Below are 19,855 nucleotides of genomic sequence, written 5' to 3'. Positions count from 1 at the left end.
CTGGAGGAGTTAAGGAGCTTCATCATGATCCACTTTTCATTGTGCTCAGAAATTGCTTTGTTTTTGCAGCTTCCCAGAATATGAAAGGTGTAATATCCACCACCTACCATATATTCCTGATGAAAGATGAGGGTAGATACTTAATTTCCAAAGGTTATCTGAACCTTGGATTTCTTGTTAGTAAAAAGTATTGCTGTGCATTCCTTTCATAGGAAACATCCTTAAAATTTCCCAGGATAAAAAGGTGCCTTATCTATTTTATAGGTCACCCTTAGATCCTGGATTGTTGTTGGTTTTATGTTTTCTGTTTTCGTTTGGTTGTTTGTGGTAAGAGCACTCCTTAATCCCCATTGACAATTCAACCCATTTCCCTCCACCCCCTTCCTCACCCTCCCCTCTGGTAACTATCAATTTGTTCTCTATAATTAAGACTCTGTTTCTTGATTTTTTTTTCTCTCTGTTTCTTGATTTTTTTTCCTCTATTTTTTTCCCCTTTGCTTGTTTGTTTTGTTTCTTAAATTCCACATATGAGTGAAATCATATGGTATTTGTCTTTCTCTGACTTATTTCACTAAGCATTATACTCTTAGGCTCCATCCATGTTGTTGCAAATGGCAAGATTTCATTCTTTTTTGTGGCCGAATAATATTCCATTATATAATACATATCTCACATCTTCTTTATCCGTTCATCAATTGATAGACACTTGGGCTGCTTCCATATCTTGGCTATTGTAAACAATGCTGCTATAAACATAGGGGTGCATGTATCACTTTGAATTAGTGTTCTTGTATTCTTTGGGCAAATATCCAGTAGTGTGATTGCTGGATCATAGGTCAGTTCTATATTTAACTTTTTGAGGACTCTCCATGCTGTTTTCTACAGTGGCTGCACCAGATCCTGGGTTTTCTTAAATAAGGTACTGAAAGAGAACCAGTAATTAATGCTATAACCAGGTATAAACATTTTCCATTGAGTCCTATTGCTAGAGCTTTTTAAAAAAACAAACAAAAAACAACCACTCCTTTTTACTTATGTTTTGAAAATCTGAAAAAATAGTACAGTGTCCTATTTATTCATTTATTTTATATAATTTATTTAAGAAATCTGTGGTATTACACATATTTAATATAAAATTCTACCTTATATATGAGAAATGAGTGAATTTCACATCACCAAACTGAACAAAAAATAAGTAGTACAATGTAAAAATAAAAATTTAAGTCACATCCTGTAAGTTGGAGAGCACAGAAGTCCATGCTCACAAGCTACTTGTTGAAGAACTGAACAAAATCATTGGAAGTACAGGGTCTCCAAAGTACAGAGATAAACGGTATATTTGATAGAGGAACTGAAGAAAATAATTATTTCTTATGACTTTTAATAAGAAATCAAAGGGGGAATGGAAAATTGAAAGTTTTTCAGAAATGATTACATAGCCCTTGTAATGTAAAAATCAGGAAAAAGTCAAGACATTTGACTAGGGAAGGTCAGGAGCACTTACACTCTGGGGCCTAATTAAGGGTTACCCAAGTAAAGGTGTCCATAGCCCAACAAAGAATAAGCCATGAAATGCTTTACCTAGCGGGAGTACGCCCAAGGACTCTAAGGTATTCCATTTACTGCCCAGCCCTGGTCTTGCCTTAGCCAAGTCGACTTCACTGGTATGAAGTACAGAACCAGAGAAAAGTCCACTTCATCAAGAGACGGCTTTAGCAGATGATCAGATAACTCACTCTAAATGTACCTTGTTACCACGAACTGTCTTTCCTTCCTTCTACCCCATTAATTTTTTAAAGTAAAGGTGCTTTAGCTCACTGAAAGATATTTAATATAGCAATATGAAATACCCCATGAGAAAAATTGGCCAAAAAGAAAATAAAGATAGGAAAATAAAATAAAAAAATACAAATCACCAAAATAATTCTGTTCTTTTATGAAAGTCTTAAAAATGTCATGAAGACTGGTACCTGAGTGGAGGGAAGACCCTTGAGAGATGGAAAGGGGACCAAGATTTTCCCTGTAAAAGTGCTTGTCAAACTTTGGTGCATCGGAACCACCCAGAGGGCTGGGCCTCACCTCCAGACTTCCTCACCCAGTGGCTCTAGGTGGAGGCTCAACCCTCATTTCTAACAAGCTCCCCGGGGATGCCGCTACTGCTGGTCTGGTGACCACACTTGAGAACCACTGCCCTAGAAAAGTGTTCTGAATTTACTCTAGCAGCCAGCTAAGTGGATGATGAAGGCCTCACAGAATTATCTCCTAGAGAATGGCCCCAATAATTGTAGTTGGAACATTTTATAAGCCTGCATTTATCAGTTTCCAACTGCCATCACAGAACTCTCAATAGACGCCCATAGACATTTCGTGAACTTATTTGGCCTTGCTTTTCCCATATGTCTACCTTTTCCCTATCATCTAGATTTTTTTCCTTCAAGAGTCATTGGCATAAAATTCTAAGATCACCAGTTAGGACTGCCCTATAAGTAAAACTGGCTTATAGCAGCACTCGTTTAGTACATTCCTAGTAATCCTGCACTTGGTTTTAAACTTTGAGAAATCTTTATGCTGAAGTTCATTCTCTTTTGTATTATTAAACTCCAGATGGTTAACTGTTGAGTGGAAATTCTTACAAAACAGCAAACATGAGTCACAGCAATGGGAAGTACGGTAATTGACAGAGGTCAGAGAACTTGACTCAGCTCATCAATGATATTCAGGATTGGAATGCCTGCTTTTCCCAGCTCACTGGTTCATGCCCAAGAACATTTAGAGGTGAATTTTAAATAATACTGTTCTCAACATTACTGTTGTAATCAACCCTTTCTTCCTGGCCATTTTATCTTCAGGATGGCTGGACACCAGTACACGCAGCTGTGGACACTGGTAATGTGGACAGCCTCAAGCTTCTTATGTACCATAGAGGACCAGCTTGCGGAAACTCTTTGCATGAGGAGGAACCCGAGTCAGGTGTCTTTGACTTGGATCAAGGAGAAGAGAGTCCTGAAGGCACATCCAAGCCTGTTGTTCCTGCAGACCTCATTAACCACGCTGACAGAGAAGGCTGGACCGCTGCTCATATTGCTGCTTCAAAAGGTTTTAAGGTGTGTCTGGTAGCAGCTGGCATCATTACACAGTTGTAATTTGATGAGTAAGACAGATGTCTGCTACTGACTGAGTGTATTTCAATGGAATGATTGGAGACTGACTGATATCCTTGCCAGAGACAATCAACTACCAATATGAACTGACTTCTGTCCAGTAGTATTTACAGTCAACCATATATGAGACTTCTTTTTTTTTTAAAAGTTTATTTGAGAGAGAGAGAGAGCGTGCACAAGTGGGGGGGGGGCAGAGGGAGAAGAAAAGCAGACTTCCCGCCTGTCATGTGGGACTCAATCCCAGGCCCCGAGATCATGACCCCAGCTAAAGTCAGATGCTTAACTGACTGAGCCACCCAGGCACCCCGACACTTCTAAAAAAAATCATACTTGGAGTTTGTTAACAAATGTCGGAGTAATTTCAGACATTTTTTTTAATCCCATGTAAAATTAGGAGAAAGAGTTTGATGTTAATTTAGTTGACTAGATTGTTTGATTCAAGGGCCAAGGCCATGCTACTGGTTAGAGGGAGGGCCAGAATTCAAATGCAGGCTCTTGACCCTGACCTTCCTCACTTGTACTCTTCCTGTGCTGATTTACTGGTAGGTAAGAGGGGGCTCAAGATGTCACTCATCAGAGTAGAAAATGATTATTAAGGAAATAATAGGCCATTCACTCATGCTTTTTTCTGTTTTGATCAGTTTAGCAATAATGTACTTTAGCGATAAAAAGCTATTAGGGAGCTCCTGAGTGCAAGGCACTCTGTAAGCTGACATCTGCAGGGATCATTTATACCATCAGCTAACTCCTGGTTCAGTGGCAAGAGAACAGGATACAAGACAAGCATAGATAAGGGAACATAACAAATTAAAATAAGGGTAATGGACATGCAGTTGGCACAGTATAAAAATGCAAATTTTATTTTATTTTTTGAAAAAAGAGAATGCACATATTTCAGAGAGCAGAGTCATGGGGATCTTAGGCTCAGAAATGGCTCTTTCGGGAGGCAGTGGAAGTGATTTTGGCCTTACAGGTGGGTTAAATTTGCCTCTCATCACTGGGATTGGAGAGTCGTTCAGATTGGGCAGCAGCAGGAACAGAGACTGCAAGTAGGGAGGTGGGCAACAGCACTGGTTGGGCTGATGAGGGGTAGTGAGAAATAAGATGAGACTGGGGGGTTTCATAGTATGGTGTGGACTTCAGTGACATTTTAAGGAATTGGGGCTTTATTTACTGGTTGGAGTAAAGCCACCGAAATGTTTTATACAAGGGAGCAAAATAATCAGCTCTGTAGTTTGAATGATTAATTCAGCAGTAACATATAGAAGATTGGGGGTTATGAAAAAATTGGTGGCTGGAAGAGAAACTGGTGAAAGATGAAGAGAGTGGCAGAAATGAGAGACATTACAGACCGGAAGTGTCCATAGGTTGCAGAGAGATTAGATGCAGAAAAAGAGGGAGTGGACGAAAAGGGAAGCAGTGACGTTACCAGAAAGAGAAAAGAAGAGGCGTCATTGTTATCAGAAGATAGAACGTGGGTTTAGACATACTGGATTTAAGTGCTGAGATGTTCATCCAGATGGAGATATCTGGGAATAGCTAGAAATTGCATTTGGAGCTCTTGGTAGGGTAACTTCCTGTTATTATGACCTAGAACAGAAGCTGTTTATTTTGGACTTTTTTTTTTAATGAGAAAAAGGCATGATTTAGTTAAATGTGGAGGTATTTCTTGTTAGTAGTTTGCTCCTATTTTACCCTTTAACAAGAAAGTACAAAAACTTTGTGAATCTGATATACCTGTCTTGATTTGAATGAGATGCAATGCATATATATGATATAAAAGTTTTTAGGAGGCAAAGATGAGAACTGTGAAAAGTTTACATTTGAAAATGCACAGTTCATCTAAGACCATGAATCTCATTTGGTGGTAGAAAGGCACATTGAAGGGGTTGTTTTCAACCTACTTCCACCCCCTCAAGAAAATCTCTGAGTATAAGGCAAGATGTTACTGATAGGAGTGGGTTGTATACATGCTCAACCTGGAGGAAAAAAAAAAAAAAAAACCCAGAACATCACTGATCCAGAATGTTCAGCTGCTGAGCCTCTCATGCTAAGCAGAGAGAGAAAGCGCTCCCAGGGTGAGTTACTCTGATTTGTAGGGCATTTATGTTGCTGTTCAGCTCTTTAATTATGAACTCCTTATTAGTCCTGGTGCTTTTTGTAATCAAGGATGGTATCTTCCTGGGTCCTCAGGCCCTTTGCACACGTAGATGCTCTGTCTGTCATTATTGAGTAAAGGGAAATATGACCATTTCTCTCATGGAAAATGACTCTCCCTGTATTTTCTTTAAGAGGCAGAAGATAAATTTTGAACGAGAAAAGAGAGATTTTTAAAAGTGATCATGACTGACAACTCTGGCACACTGCTGAGTAGAATCATAGATTAAAATAATAGATTTTTTTTTAAGCCCCAAAATGGATACTTCATCTTCCAGTCTAGCCTCTTCATTTTATGATTAGGACATTTAAGCCCTGGAGGGAGTAATAGAGAGAAGTTGGGAATGAAGCCCAGATTGCCTGATTTCATTATCTTCACACTGTACCATGCTGCCTTCCTTCCTAGTCAAAGGTATTGGAAAGTTCTTCTGCGTCATTTGCCTAATACAGAGTTCGTATCCTGGCTGAGATAGTTCTCCAGAGAGGTAATCCATTTACAGCTAAGTTCCTAAGCCTAATTTTTTGGAAAAAAAAAATAATTACAATTCTGAATTAATCATTGTGTGGGTGAAAAATTCTACCTTGACCACAAGCAGAGCTTAGAAAATGGATGTTTCTTCTCTGTCCAGCAGCATATATGTGTCTGACCTACGTAAGGTAGCAGTACATCGTTACTTGTTTCCATGTGTTTTTCAATAAAGAATGGTGGAATTTCAGAGCTCGAAGGTCATGAGACCGACCTCCTCATTTTGTAGATGAAAAAAATCAAGTCTCAGAAAATAGTGTAACGAATTCCCCGAGGTCAGTTCACGGAAGGTCAGATTCCCAAATCACTCTTCCCCCACGTTAGTCCTTGGTCTTTCTCCCAGTGGTTAAGCAATTTACTCAAGTCACCGTTGAGTGTTTGGTAATAGGAGTGCCTCTCTCTAAAGCCGGCCTGTGACGAATCATTGAGCATAAACCTTTGTTTTCATCACAGAGTGAATAGAAAGAAGAATTTCTTAGTGAAACTCGGTTGTGTCATGAGACCTTTGACATGTCAACTTTGTGCAGCAGAAACATGAGGGAGATTTTCTGAATTTGATATCGCTGTTGTTGAAGCTCTCGTACAAAGAGATTCTTTATTTCGGAGGACTGTGTGTGTTTTCGGCTGCAGGACTAGATTCTAATTCTAGTTTATGTATATGACCGAAGCTGGTGGCTTCGGTTCTCAGGGTCTCACTTGGTCTCTCTGGGTTAACGTGCTGACAATCTCATGCACACTCTTTCCTCCGCTTTCAGACCCTGCCCCATCCTCATTTCCCCTCCTGTTTCCAGGACCACCTTTCTCTTTGTTTTTCTGGTTTTCTCTTTTGTTTAACCATAAGCAACTCCCACGCTCCATTTGCGATTGGCTGGTCCTGTTTTTTAAGAGCTTATCCAGTCTTTCAGCTTTAACTGTGGCTTCTGCAGTAACTGGCCCCAAACCCCGATCTTCAAACCTAGCCCTTTTTTACCTGTCTTTCAGACATACCTTTCTAGCATCCTAGCGGTCATCTCTGGGCAGGCCTACTGCCCTCTGATCAGGCTGTGGCCCTCTTGTCACCATCTTTAGGCCATTCTTGCATTGTGTTAGGGTTGTGGTCTGCCTGATACAGGATTCTCTTCTAGCCAGGGAGTGTCAGGCACTTCCTCTGAGGCAGTAGCATCCACCCGTGTGGGTGGTCTGGATGAGGGTGTGTGTCTCAAGTATAGGCCCTCAGGGGGCCCCAAGATTTAGATCTCCTCTCCCTGGGTCATGGCTGCAGGGAATAAGATTGTGGGAGTCACTCCGTTTCTTCCTCGTCATGCGGAATTGGGTAACTGGCTGGGAGAGGAGAAAGATAAGATACTTATGAAGTTGGACCAACTCTTACGAAGTTGGAACCAGATGTGGATTGTGCTAAATAGAAATCTATTCTTTGGAATCTGTTTTTGTGCTTTAGATTCTCCACAATTATTTCCTTTTTTTCCCCTTAACTTTTATAAAATTATTTTTGAAAAGGCCAGACTGACTCAGCTGTTAGTAAACAAAGGGAAGGCTATATGTTTTTTTAACACTTATTCCAGAATATTCAGTGCAGAGTATTGCACCCTTGCTTAATTGGAGCAGCAGTGATTAACCGACAGGATCCTACAGGATTCTAATCTAACCTTAGCCAACCAGAGCCCTGTTCCACCCCTTACCCAAGACGTGGACTCTCCTTGTTTTCCGCGAACACCTTTCATGGACCTGGGTTTTGACCCTTTTCCTCCTTGTGCTCTGTACTTTTTCCCTTGCATGATCTTACTTATCCCCAGTTTATAACCTATAGAAATTCCAAAATACTGTCTCCAGCCTTACCTAACCATTTCCTGAATCTATCCAAGCAGGTCCTATTCAGGAGGGCCACGGTTTACAGGGCATCTCCTTGGAAACTAGAGCAGCAAAATTCCTTTGCCCAGTGCAGTCATTCTTTATGCCTGTCATCCCAGTGTAGCTATTAACAGTACCCTCCTTTTTACTCTTAAAAGTACACCATTTGGGGAATTATATGGTAACCCCATTGATGATCATATTCACTTTTGCTTCATCAGACAGCTCCATGTGGCTGCATCCCTGTGCTCCCATGTTTGTGCTCCTTGGCCCAGCTGCTGCATCTCTTGTTCCTTCTAAATCCAGTACCATCACCTAGCTTTTGTGTTCCCTTGTTCCTCTTCCTGACTTAACGAATTCAATGATTGGTACAACTAGATTTGATTCCTTCGCATGTGAATGTTGACTATGTTGCCTCCTCCATGTCTCGTGGGCGCTGCCCCTGGGGAGCCCTCCTCGTCTGCTGTCTGGATTCCTGCAGGTTCCACCAGACTCTTCATCTGCGGCCTCTCCACCCCCTTAGCCCGCCATGAGAGGGACCTTTCAGACAGGGGAACTTGGTCATGTAATTTCCCTGCTTAGCGTCTTTCCAAGGGTCTGTCACTTCCAGGATAGTGCCAGACCTATATGGTTACAGACAAGTCCCTTCCTGATCTGGACTCAGTTTACCTCTATAGGCACGCTTCCTATCTCCTCCCCTAATGCATTCTGTGCTCTCAGCAGGCACTGCTGGCTGCGGTGCAAACACCCTGTGCTCTCTCTTCCCTCCCTGTGTCTCATCTGTTCTTCTCATGACCTCAAAAGACCTCTTCTCCTGTCCTGACCCTTCCCTGTCTGGAAAACATCTCAGCTTAAGTCTTGGCTTCCAGAAGGGAGGTGTTCCCAGGGCACCTCTCCACACTTCACTTAGAGCGCTTCTACTTTAATTGTTTGCATGCCTGTCTCTCTTTCCATCTCCTCCAAAAAAAGAAATCAGTTTTCCATTTTTTGTATGTACTGTGTCCAGCAGAGTCTCTGGCCCATGAGTACTGTTGGCTGAACTGATGAGTGAATGGACTGTTACTGCAGTTCTTTCTTACTGAGCTCCTACTTTTCACCCTCCTTTCCAGTATACCTTCCAAATGTACCAGTTGGTTTTCAGAATTAAGCTTCTCATGGCATTCTGCTACCTGAATATATCCTCGTGCCTACAGAAAACCTAACTTCATGCCAACCTTGGAACTCAGCCCTTCACAGCTAACTGCAGCTGTCTTTGTCCACTCACCCCAAAATCTACCTTGTTGCTTATGCCATTATTTCTCACTTTAACGGCCCCCATCGCCCTGCCCTGCCAGACAGTGGGCATACCCACACCCCCAGGGGATCCACCCTGTGCATTTGCAGGCTGTTTTCACTCTCCCTCCTTCTGCCCAATGTCAGACTCTCGGCTCCCTGCCCTGACTTTGATCTTCTATCTAGCTCTTTGGACTTGGGGTTTCTACCTAGCCTCCCTGGCACTTCTACCTTGCTTCTCAGCTCTCCTTAAAGGACCGTGGCAGAGGTGGGCCACTGACCTTCAACAGCTCTTCCCCCCTTCCTCTGTAATAATGGATTCTGCAGAGTTTGGGGCCTGTGACCACCCAAAATAAAGACTACATTCTCCAGACTCCTTTGCAGGTAATAAGGTCACCTACCTACGTTTTGGAGAGTGAGATATGAGTGAAAGTGAAAATTTAAGCTTAAACCTCTGCTTTTTAAGTCTCTGTTGTAGCAGAAGTATCTCTATCGTGATGACTAGGACTTTGGTTTAAACCCACTTGTCCAGATCTCTTGCTCTATGTCCACTTGGGTAGGACACTGCCCGGTTTAGGCCTCCTGGGAATCCATTTCCAGAGGCAGTGATTGGCATCACAGCATTTATCCTGTTCACAAATCCCACCCATCGAGAAGAGAGCTTAGATTCTTTTCTCCCCCTTTCCTTTCTCTTCCACCTAGTACAACTTTGGACATCACTTCAGTGCCATTTTGCCCACGTCTCTACGACACTTTGCATTCTACCCCGAGAAGCAGAATTATTACCTTACTCATCATCACAACCCTTAGTTCTAACAGAGGACCTGGCAGAGTGCTTGGTACCTCTTCCTTAAAGTGGCCGGGGGTAATGAGCACTAAGTACTTGCAAAGTGTTAGATCTGTGCCTGCGCTTAGTATGCACTCAAAAACTGTAGCTGTGCTTGTTAAGTGTCAGTTGGGTGGAGGTTTTCAACTTCTTCCTGTTCCCCATGGAGCCCAGCATGGTGTGGAACTTACACTTGCAGAGGGTTTGGAGATGCATCACCCTGCTGTCCTCCTGGGGACCGACATTGCTTGCTTCCTTATAGAGAAAGTCATTGCTTGTATTATTGCCCACTGACCTAACTGAGAATAATAAAAATTATATACAACCCACTTCAAAGGTCAGAAGTAAAAGAATCTTACAAATTTTGGTTGCATCTTTTATCATTTCTGTTTGTGATTTGAAGTAATGTCACCTAGAAGAATTATATTGAGATCAGTGATATTCGTTGTGTTATAATTCCTCACCACTTAATTGAATATTTGGGCTATTTTCTAATTAGTGATTATGTCGATTATAATAATAACAGCTAATAAATATTGAGAGCTTAGTACCTGCTGAGAATGTAAACTTTTTATGCATCTTTTCATTTAAATCACATAACAACCCTATAAATACAGATATTTAAACAAAGATAAGGAAACTGAAACAGAAAAGTTAAATGATTTACCAACAGTCATAGATAAAAGCATTTACATTTGCAAAATTAGGATGCAGGTCTGTTTTTGCTTTTGCTGCAAGTATTAACTTGCATAATAAGGGTATTACTTTTATCTCTTCTCTGGGAATTCACAAAGTTTAGTGCTCCGATTGCATTCTAGTTAATTTCCCATTAAAGTTCATTTCTAAGTCAGCATTTCTGAATTTCTCATTTACTATCTAATGCATTTACTGATATTATACAAATTAGTCAACAGTTTGATAACTGTTATTTATATATTTGACTTTGTTTTCAGTTCATTTCTTGGCCTAGGGAGTTTTTGAATTTGAACCCCAGACTTATATCTACAAAAAAACAGACTTTGGTTACAGGTGTTGGAGGAGATCCCTCCAACCTGAGCAGGGGCAGTGAGAAACCAATGTTCTAGTCATTTCCCTTTGCAGGCAAACGCCTGGTTCAGCTCCTCCATTTTGGGGCTCTAAAGACCTAGTCTCCCATCCTCCCAGAATCTGAAAAGATTCCCTACATCCGCTTGGCCCTCACACCAGCACTGGCTTCCTGTTCAGATTTCACTTAATTGGTGGTTTTAGCTTGCTTGCTTTCTTTTTGACCCTAAGGGATTTCCTGTACTTCCTTATGAACTCATGTATTAAAGTCTGTTTTGGGGACAATATGAAGCAACTGGAACTCACATATACTCCTGGCGGGAGCGGAAATTGGTATAGCCACTTCTGAAAGCTCTTTGCACACTGACCTAGAACAACATATGCATAACCTGTGACCCAGCAGGCCAGCTCTGAACATAACACCCAACAGGAATGTGTGCATGTGTCCATCAAAGGACGTGTACTAGAATGTCCATAGTAGGGGCACCTGGGTGGCTCACCTGTTAAGTGTCAGGTCATGATCCCAGGGTCCTGGGATCGAGCCCCACATCAGGCTCCCTGCTTGGCGGGAAGCCTGCTTCTCCCTCTCCCACTCCCCTTGCTTGTGTTCCCTCTCTCACTGTCTCTCTCTGTTAAATAAATAAATAAAATCTTTAAAAACAAACAAAAAGAATGTCCATAGAAGAACCTGATGTCCATTAACAAGAGAATAGATAATTATGATGTATTCACATATACCACACATGGAATACTACACAGTACTTTTTTTTAAAAAAAGGATAAACTATGATTACTCCCAACATGTGGGTGAATTTTATAGACATTATGTTGAACGAAAAGAAGCCAAATATAAAAGTGAAATTGCAGTGAGATTCCACTTATATTAAGTTGATAAATAGGTTAAATCAATCACTGGTATTAGAAATCATCACAGTTATTTGTGGGATAAAGGGGAGGGGCTCGTGATTGAGATGGAACATATAGGAGGCTTCCAGAGTGCACCTTACATAGTTATGTTCACTTTGTGATACTTCAGGCTTCCCTGTGTACTTTCCTATGAGTATAGTATATGTCAATAAAAATATTTACATAAAAAGAGGAAAAAATTATGTTTCTGTGCTTTACAAAACAGAAAAAGATGTTTTACAGCAAGATTTTCAGACTACCTGGTTTACTAATGTTAGAAGTGAAAAAATGAAATCCGCCCAAAGCCTGTGTGTATGTGTGTATGTGTGTGTGTAAGGCAGAGATGGAAAGAGTGTTGCTTGTTTTGTTGTTAGTTCCTTTTTATGGTTCTGATCTGTTCAGTTTTGTGCTTATTCTGGTGGGAAATCAGTAAACAAATCATGAAGCAGTAAAAATTGATATAGCAGAGGTTGTTGGCCAGTATCCTGATGTTCCATCCACCATGCAATTACTTACTTGAAAATGTTTACACATGTATTGTCTTACTTCTACGTTGCTATGAAAAATTTTGGAGAACTAAGAGTTTCCAGTTCATAGGTTACTGATACTTTTTTGGTGGGGATCTCCTGAAGCAACATAGAAGAAGAAAGAGCTGCAAAAGAGAGGACGCGTATCTTCAATATCTATTGGGAAAATTTTTCTAAAAACTCAATCAACATGGTGGTCGTATTTTTCAAATAAAAATAGGGCAGTGTAAGATCTCAAATATAAAAGTGCTTTTGGGGACTCTGAGACAGAATTGTTAAAATCGGAGCCCTGCACTTACATGACCAGGAAAATAGTTCATCATCTAGAAGATAGCGTGGAGCACCGGTTAGCAAAAGTCTTTTTGCTTTATATTGCCAAATTACCATAAAAGGAGACTGTCTGCCGAAGTCAATTTCTTTCTTAATTTCACTCCGCAACATGAGTGATTAGTAAGCTTTTTTTCTCTTGAAACCTAAGAGGCTGTTCTGTGGAGTGATGTTGTGGTCCGTGATTCACATTTGAATGAAGCACTCTTTGCTTTCCATCTTGAGCCAGTGTTTAGATTAATGTGTGTATTTGGGTTGCTGGAATTGAAATACGATTTCTAGCTGAGAATTTCTGATTTGCTTGTTACAGGCGAATGACTTTTCCCTTGAATTTTTCATTTGAGTTTATTCATTTGGACGTGAGGTAATAGAGCCTTTGCCTTTACAGAACTGCCTGGAAATCTTGTGTAAGCATGGAGGGCTTGAGCCAGAAAGGAGAGATAAGTGCAACAGGACCGCGCACGATGTCGCCACTGATGACTGCAAGCATCTGCTGGAGAATCTGAGTGAGTACCATTCGCAGCTTTGTTCGTCCTTCCTCACACTGCCAGGGCCTCTGGCACAATGGAAGATATTCATGCAGCTAGGGTTTTCTCATTCGCTTCTTAGCCTTCTTTGAACCGTAGCAACTACAAAAACATTTTATTGATTATAAATGTGGTTATTGTGTTTTCCATGCAGAATGGCTTTTTAGAGAATTAGTTGCTATTCAAATAATGCTGGCTCTTCTTTGTATTTTAATGACCTCGGACAGTATTTAAATAATTACTGCTCTTTTCTTTTGGACTTAGATTGTCTAAGACAGGAGATGAATAGGGTATGAAGAATCATGGCTGGGGCTAGGTACTACCATTAGCTGATCATACAAATGTAGGAAGGTTATCTTTCAATGCCTGGTTGCCGACCTGCCTATGAAGATAATTGATGATCTTTTGGGTCTCTTCCAATTCTAAGAATATATGCTCCTCAGCACATGTTCTAAAAGGTTCCCTTGTGGGTTTATGGAATATGGAGTTTCAGATCATACAAAATATTAGTTTCTTATATGAAGATTATCACTCCATCCATCCAATCAGCCAGCTGTATCAGTATTTCGACTTTAACATATATTCTAACATTGAGACAGAAAATGAAAATAAACATAAGAAATAAATTATCACATGGTATGTGAGACAGTAATTTGTGCTATGGAAAAGACCCGGGAGGACTGAGAGTGTGAGGATGGGTTTCAGTTTTTAAAGTGATGGTCAAGGTAGCCTCACTCGTAAGACATTGAAGCAACCACTTGAAGGAGGCGAGCAGGGCAGCTGTGTAGACTCTCAGGTGAGAGTTTTCCAGGCAGCATCAAGTGGACAGAGGCCCTCAAGTAGGAGCATATTTGCTGTGTCTGAGGGTGTCTGAGGAGCTGTAAAGAGGGCAGAGTGCTGGGTTGGAATGAGCGAGGGAGAGAAGTTATGAGATGGGATGAGGTGGCGGCCTGATCTGGTTGGAATTTGTAAGCCATTGTAAGGTAACCCTTCCAATGTTTGAGCTTCACAGTGACAGGATCCACTGTACATTTTCATAATTTCTGTGGCTGCTGTGTTGAGAATAATTGTAGGAAGTCCCAGGAGAAGTCAGAGAGGCTTGTTAGTCCCTTGATGTCTTCCAGTGAGAGAAAATAGTGACAGCTCAATCTAGGATTGTCACAGATGAGGTGGTGAGAAGGGGTGGGGTTCTGGAGACAGCTGAAGGAGGAGCCAGCAGAACTTCCTGATGGACTGAATCTGAAGCATAGGGTGGGGTGGGATTCATGTATCACCCCCGGAATTCAGCCTCAGCGATTGGCAGGATGGAGTGGCCATCACCTGTCAAGGGGAAGGCTGTGGGTGAAGCAGATTTTGCTAGTGAAGATCAGGAGTTCCGTTTTAGGGGTATGAATGTGAGATGTCTGTTAGGGTGTCTGTGTGGAGATGCCAAGTCAGCAGGAATCCCGGAGATGAGATGAGCTGGATACATAAATCTGAGAGTCAGCAGTTTATAGACGATATTTAAAGTCATGGGACTCGATGAGATCACTAAGGAAGTGAACACAGAAAAAGTACAAGAAAGGAACCTTGCAACACTCTATGGTTAAGAACTCTGGAAAATGTGGAGGGACCAGCAGAGAATCATTACAGAGTGACCAGTGAGGCATGAGGGAATCCTGTGGGAGTGGATCAGAGAACAGAGAGAGAGCAGTTGTGTCGGAAGCTGTTGACAAAGTGAGAACTGAGAATTAGTGATAATGGAAAAAATAATCTAGTAGTTGGTTAATAGAAAAAGCCAGTTTAAGAAGGGAAAATAGACTTTTTTTAACATTTTATTTTCATTTTAATCATACAAATACTTCTTTCATCAACTGCCAGGCAAAGGTCTTTACTTTAGTATGGTTTTGCGGACTGAAGTTCCACATATTCTTATTTGAAAACCATACCTCTAATGCTTCATCTATGATTTCTAGTGTTTGAGGACTTAAACACATTTATAAAGCAAACTAAATTTTTTTCTAATTTTGTGTAGTCTCATCTATACCTCATTAGATGACCTTTTTTTAATACCTCCTCTGTTCAGTGTCTCTAAAGTGTTCAACTTCATTTTTATAGGATTAGTAAGTCATTTCATCAGTTTATGGAATATTTAATTTACTAATTATAATAATGAGTTCAATAGATATAAAAGATTAGGGAATAAACACAAGTGATTCTTGGTGAGCTCATAATTCAGTTCATGAGAATAGAAGTACATCAGACACTGCCCACTTCAGTGGGGCCTCAGTCAATTGGTGTCACAGACAGATTGGAAAGATCATTTAAAAAGCTTCAACTGCACTGTTCACTATTTATTAAATACTCACTAGTATTTACCATGTAACTGACAGTATGTTAAATTCATTTCAAACATGAGTTCCTTTAGTCTTTATAATAATTTAACAGCACATTCCTAACATTCTGTGGAAGGAACTGGGGTATAGAGAGATCAAGGCAATTCACCAAGTACACGTGGCTAGTAGGCGGCTGGCCCTGAGGCTCAGACCGAGGTCTGTAGGAGTCTGAAGCCACCATCACTGACCTCCACAGCTGTAACCTGCCGTATTCATGATGTTATCGATGTAGGTGAGGAGAAAGAGCAATATAGAGAATTCAGGGTCAAGAGAGCACTCTGGTTTTCCCAGGTTTTTGTTTGTTTGTTTGTTTGTTTGTTTTTAATGAATTTGAGAGTCTTGCTGAAGGGAAGATGAAGGGAAGGGCCAATGAACTACAAAAGCCCAAAGATACAAGGAAAGATAAACAATTCAAGCAACATGGTTCCAAAGAAACCGTGAAGAGTTTGGGAGACCAAAGTTTGCTGTAGTAGAGGAGCATTCAGTTAATAATATCTAAAGAAATATGATAGCTGCCCTTTGCTTTGTATTTAAAATGCTTGGTTTTTCCTATCAAAGTTTTGTTTTGTTTTGTTTTTTTTCCTAATTCTTTTTTTCTTCCAACAGACGCTCTTAAAATACCTTTAAGGATTTCAGTGGGTGAGATTCCACCAGGCAACTATGGTTCAGATGACTTTGAATGTGAAAACACAATATGCGCTTTAAATATCCGCAAACAGACATCATGGGATGATTTTTCAAAAGCAGTGAGTCAAGCTCTGACAAATCATTTCCAAGCAATCTCATCTGATGGATGGCGGAGTCTGGAAGATGTGACATTTAATAACACCACTGACTCCAGCATTGGCCTCAGTACCAGCAGTGTGCGATCCGTCATGCTAGGTATCAGCAATCCTGTGATGAAGAGAAAGTTAAATTTCTGGGTTTATTTATGTTTATGGGCTCCATAACCTGATACTTAGTTCATTGATTAAATACATTCAGAGCTCACTTGTGACAGCTGCTGGTGCTGAAAACCTTGAGTATTCACAATGCAGCCATTACACAATGTTGCCTGTTAGTATGAAAGATGCTTTTATGCCTCAGATAATACTTAGCGAGTAAAGAACAAGAAAGTCCTTGATGAGGCTTTGTGATTGCACTTGCTATCTGATAAATGCAAGGAACTAACCACATTGCAGCTGCTTACTGGTGCACGAGTTCTGAACACAGCTCCAGATTTGCACTTGGGCTGTGCCAGGGACGCTTGTAGTATATTAACACCTTACCTCCAGGACAGGAGCGCTAATGTAGTCTAGAGCTGGAAGAAGCACTCTCCATTGAAGATGTACTCAAAGCTCCCACATGGGATGAGTCAGGGTGATAACTGGTTATTTTTGTTTGATAGACACTATGAAACAGACTCCGGAGAACTTATAAAGATAAGATTTGTTGGGGCGTCTGGGTGGCTCAGTCCATTCAGCGACTGACTCTTGGTTTCAGCTCAGGTCATGATCTCAGAGTTGTGAGATCGAGCCCCATGTTGGGCTCTGCTCTCAGCATGGAGTCTGCTTGGGATTCTTTAAACCTCCCTCTACCTCCCCTTCTGGTCCTCCCCCTGCTCGCTTGCACTCTCTCTCTAAAATAAATAAATAAAATCTTTAAAAAAAAAAAAAAGATAAGATTTACTTTCTGGTGAGCATAAGAGCTCCCTGAATGTCCCTGGTTAGTTTGATTCCTCTTGAGCCAAGAGAACTAGCACCTGTGGGGAACCTGCTCTTATTTCAGACCTGTGTTGGGAGCTTTATACACAGCACCTCAACGAGTGCTTAAAACAGGCTCATTTTACAAATAACTATACAAGATGACTTGCCTGGGATCACAGAGCGAAGGAGTAAAACAGGCAGGATTCAAATCCCAGTCTGTCTGGTAGGAAAGCCTGCATATTTTCAGCAGCACTCTGTTGCAAAAGAATGGTCAAGGTTGAGGAAAAGGGTGAGTTTCACCATGCTTTTAATACATCAGCTTATTAGATCAGAAAGTGTTTTATTCTGTTAACTTACATATGCTAAATCATTTTAAAAATATATGTATATATTTTACTAGTTTTTAAGGCAGATTATTCCTGACAACTTAATTTTATGTATCTTTGGCAAGATCATTAAAATAATTGTTATAGAAGAATTACTATATAGTTAAGTAAGTGCATTAAGACGATATGTCATACGTGATTCTCAGTAACACATTTTGCGCACACAATGAACTGTTATTCAAGGTGTGGTTGTGCCCAGAAGTCTAATAAGTCAGCACAGGCTTGTTTTGCAGAAAATGGCCTTTCATCATTAGCCCTCATCTAGCTAATCTGGAAACGAGCATAAGCAAATGGATATTTACCACCATCAGAGAGACTTACCTCTGTGAGTAGTGGATGCTAAGGCCTGATGGTTCCAGTGTTCATGCTTGTCAGTGACGTGTGGGGCACCCTGATTGTTTTAGATTGAAGGATCATTGAGTTCTGTGGGTAGAGGGCTTAGGTTACTGTCTGCCTGTAGCTGCTTGAAAATTAGCAACTATGACAAGAGTTATTTATGTATATAAGTAACTTTACTATATTGATATCCTAACTAGAGTAAAGGGACCCAGGCCAACCAGTGAGTTATAGGGAGGCCCTGCATATGTGGTAGGAACATTTAAGAATTTAAGATCTGTGGAAGGGAAGGAATGGGACAAGTAGCTACCATGCATCCCTCCCTAGAGTAGACACCTATGACGTGGGATCCTTTCTGAGCAAGAGTGAGCAGAGGGCCCAGACTGTGGGAGACTTGCTTTATTCTCAGCTCCTGAAGTTACTGTTTTTTTCTGGAATCTAAAACTTTGTCGGGAAGGGAGCAGATCATAAAGGCCCCGTGACCTCATCCAGAGCGCTTGGACTTACTTTGTAAAGCCGGTACTGCAAGAGCCATGAAAAGTTATCATCAGCTTTGTTCCTGAAAACTTAACGCTAGAAATAATTTTTGCTCCCCAGATTTCTCTCTTACTCTGGAAAATAGCTCTGGAGAAGCCTGTTGTTGGAAGGCCTTCCTTTTGACCTTCCGTAGACGTTGTGTTGGGAGTTGCCGTGGCCCTTGACATATTCTGTGCGTGGCTTTGACAGTTGAAGATCTGGGTTCCTTAGGGTTCTCGCATAGGAGATTGTCTCCTATAGGAAAAGTTACTTTTAAGCTTCTTTGACATTTTATTTCGTTCTTTTTGAACTAGGAAATGTGCCATGGTCAGCAGGTCAGAGCTTCTCCCAGTCCCCGTGGGACTTTATGAAGAAAAATAAAGCAGAGCAAGTCACTGTGCTTTTATCAGGTAAGGACAGTCCAGATGGAGGGAATGCTGACACGGTGTTTGGCTTCATGATTGTCTCCCAGGGCTGGTTCTTAAATCTGCATGTTTCTGTCCCGCATTCTCTGGCAATGCACGTATGTCTCCTGCTAAGTCATTAGATGTTTTTTGAAACATTTGACTAAGGAGAAGAAAAGAAGCCCTGTTTCTGACACCCCTGGTGATATCCATCCTGATCATTGATTGCTGCGATTTTTTTTTCTTTTTTTTTAAGATTTTATTCATTTATTCATTCATTTATTTATTTATTTGAGAGAGAGAGAGAGTGGGGGGAAGAAGGGTGAGAGGAGCAGAGGGAGAGGAGTGGGGGGGGCGACAAGCATAATCCCCACTGAGCAGGGGAACCTGCCCTGGGGCTGAATTTCATGTCCCTGACCCTGAGATCACGACCTCAGCCCAAGCTTAACCAGCTGAGCCACCCAGGCGCCCCGCTGAGATCCTGCTCGCCTCTCTCATTAGGAACAAGCCAGAGGTTAAACCTAAGGTGCTGAGAGAGTGACAAGAGACCAGGTTAAAAAGAAATGACTTCTGTTACTGTCAAGTCCGGTGTATGATTAATATGATTATTGTGATCGTACCAGGTAATGTTTGGTGAGCTGCTATTCTGTGCTAGGCCCTGTTGTTTACAGTGCATTGCAAGTATAAACTCATTTCATCCTTATAACAACCCAAGGAGATATGTATTTCTGTTTACCCTCATTTTATGTACAAAGAAATTAAAGCTCAGAAAGCTTAATTTTCTGGTCTAAAGTTATATAGCTAGTAAGGGTTACAAGAATCCTCAGTTTCTCAGCCCTTAACTCTAAAAGGGATTTCATCACGTATTTCCTATGTTGGGATTGTCTTTAAAAGTTCAGCTAATAAAGTTTCAACTAATAAAGTTGTATTCTATTGTTTGAACTACTTACTGAAGTTTGGAAAAAAAAAAAAGTGAGACTATCCCAGAAAATTCCTTTAGGCTCAAGTGCTATATTGAAAGAGTAGCAGAAC

General features: G+C 41.0%; 1 protein-coding gene across 3 annotated transcripts in view; it reads left to right on the top strand.

Moving 5' to 3' along the window:
* Positions 1 to 19,855, top strand: part of CTTNBP2 (cortactin binding protein 2) — a 145,571-nt gene that overhangs the window by 87,603 nt on the left and 38,113 nt on the right. For all 3 annotated transcript variants that reach the window (XM_026510029.4, XM_044387842.3, XM_026510030.4), the window contains exons 8-11: positions 2,850 to 3,104; positions 12,983 to 13,100; positions 16,103 to 16,378; positions 18,734 to 18,829. In XM_026510029.4, the coding sequence (XP_026365814.3) occupies positions 2,850 to 3,104; positions 12,983 to 13,100; positions 16,103 to 16,378; positions 18,734 to 18,829 (745 nt within the window). The remainder of the gene's footprint in view (positions 1 to 2,849; positions 3,105 to 12,982; positions 13,101 to 16,102; positions 16,379 to 18,733; positions 18,830 to 19,855) is intronic.

This window comes from Ursus arctos, unplaced genomic scaffold (assembly GCF_023065955.2).
Source record: "Ursus arctos isolate Adak ecotype North America unplaced genomic scaffold, UrsArc2.0 scaffold_3, whole genome shotgun sequence".
Lineage (NCBI taxonomy): Eukaryota > Metazoa > Chordata > Mammalia > Carnivora > Ursidae > Ursus > Ursus arctos.
This window is presented reverse-complemented; position numbering and strand designations above follow the sequence as displayed.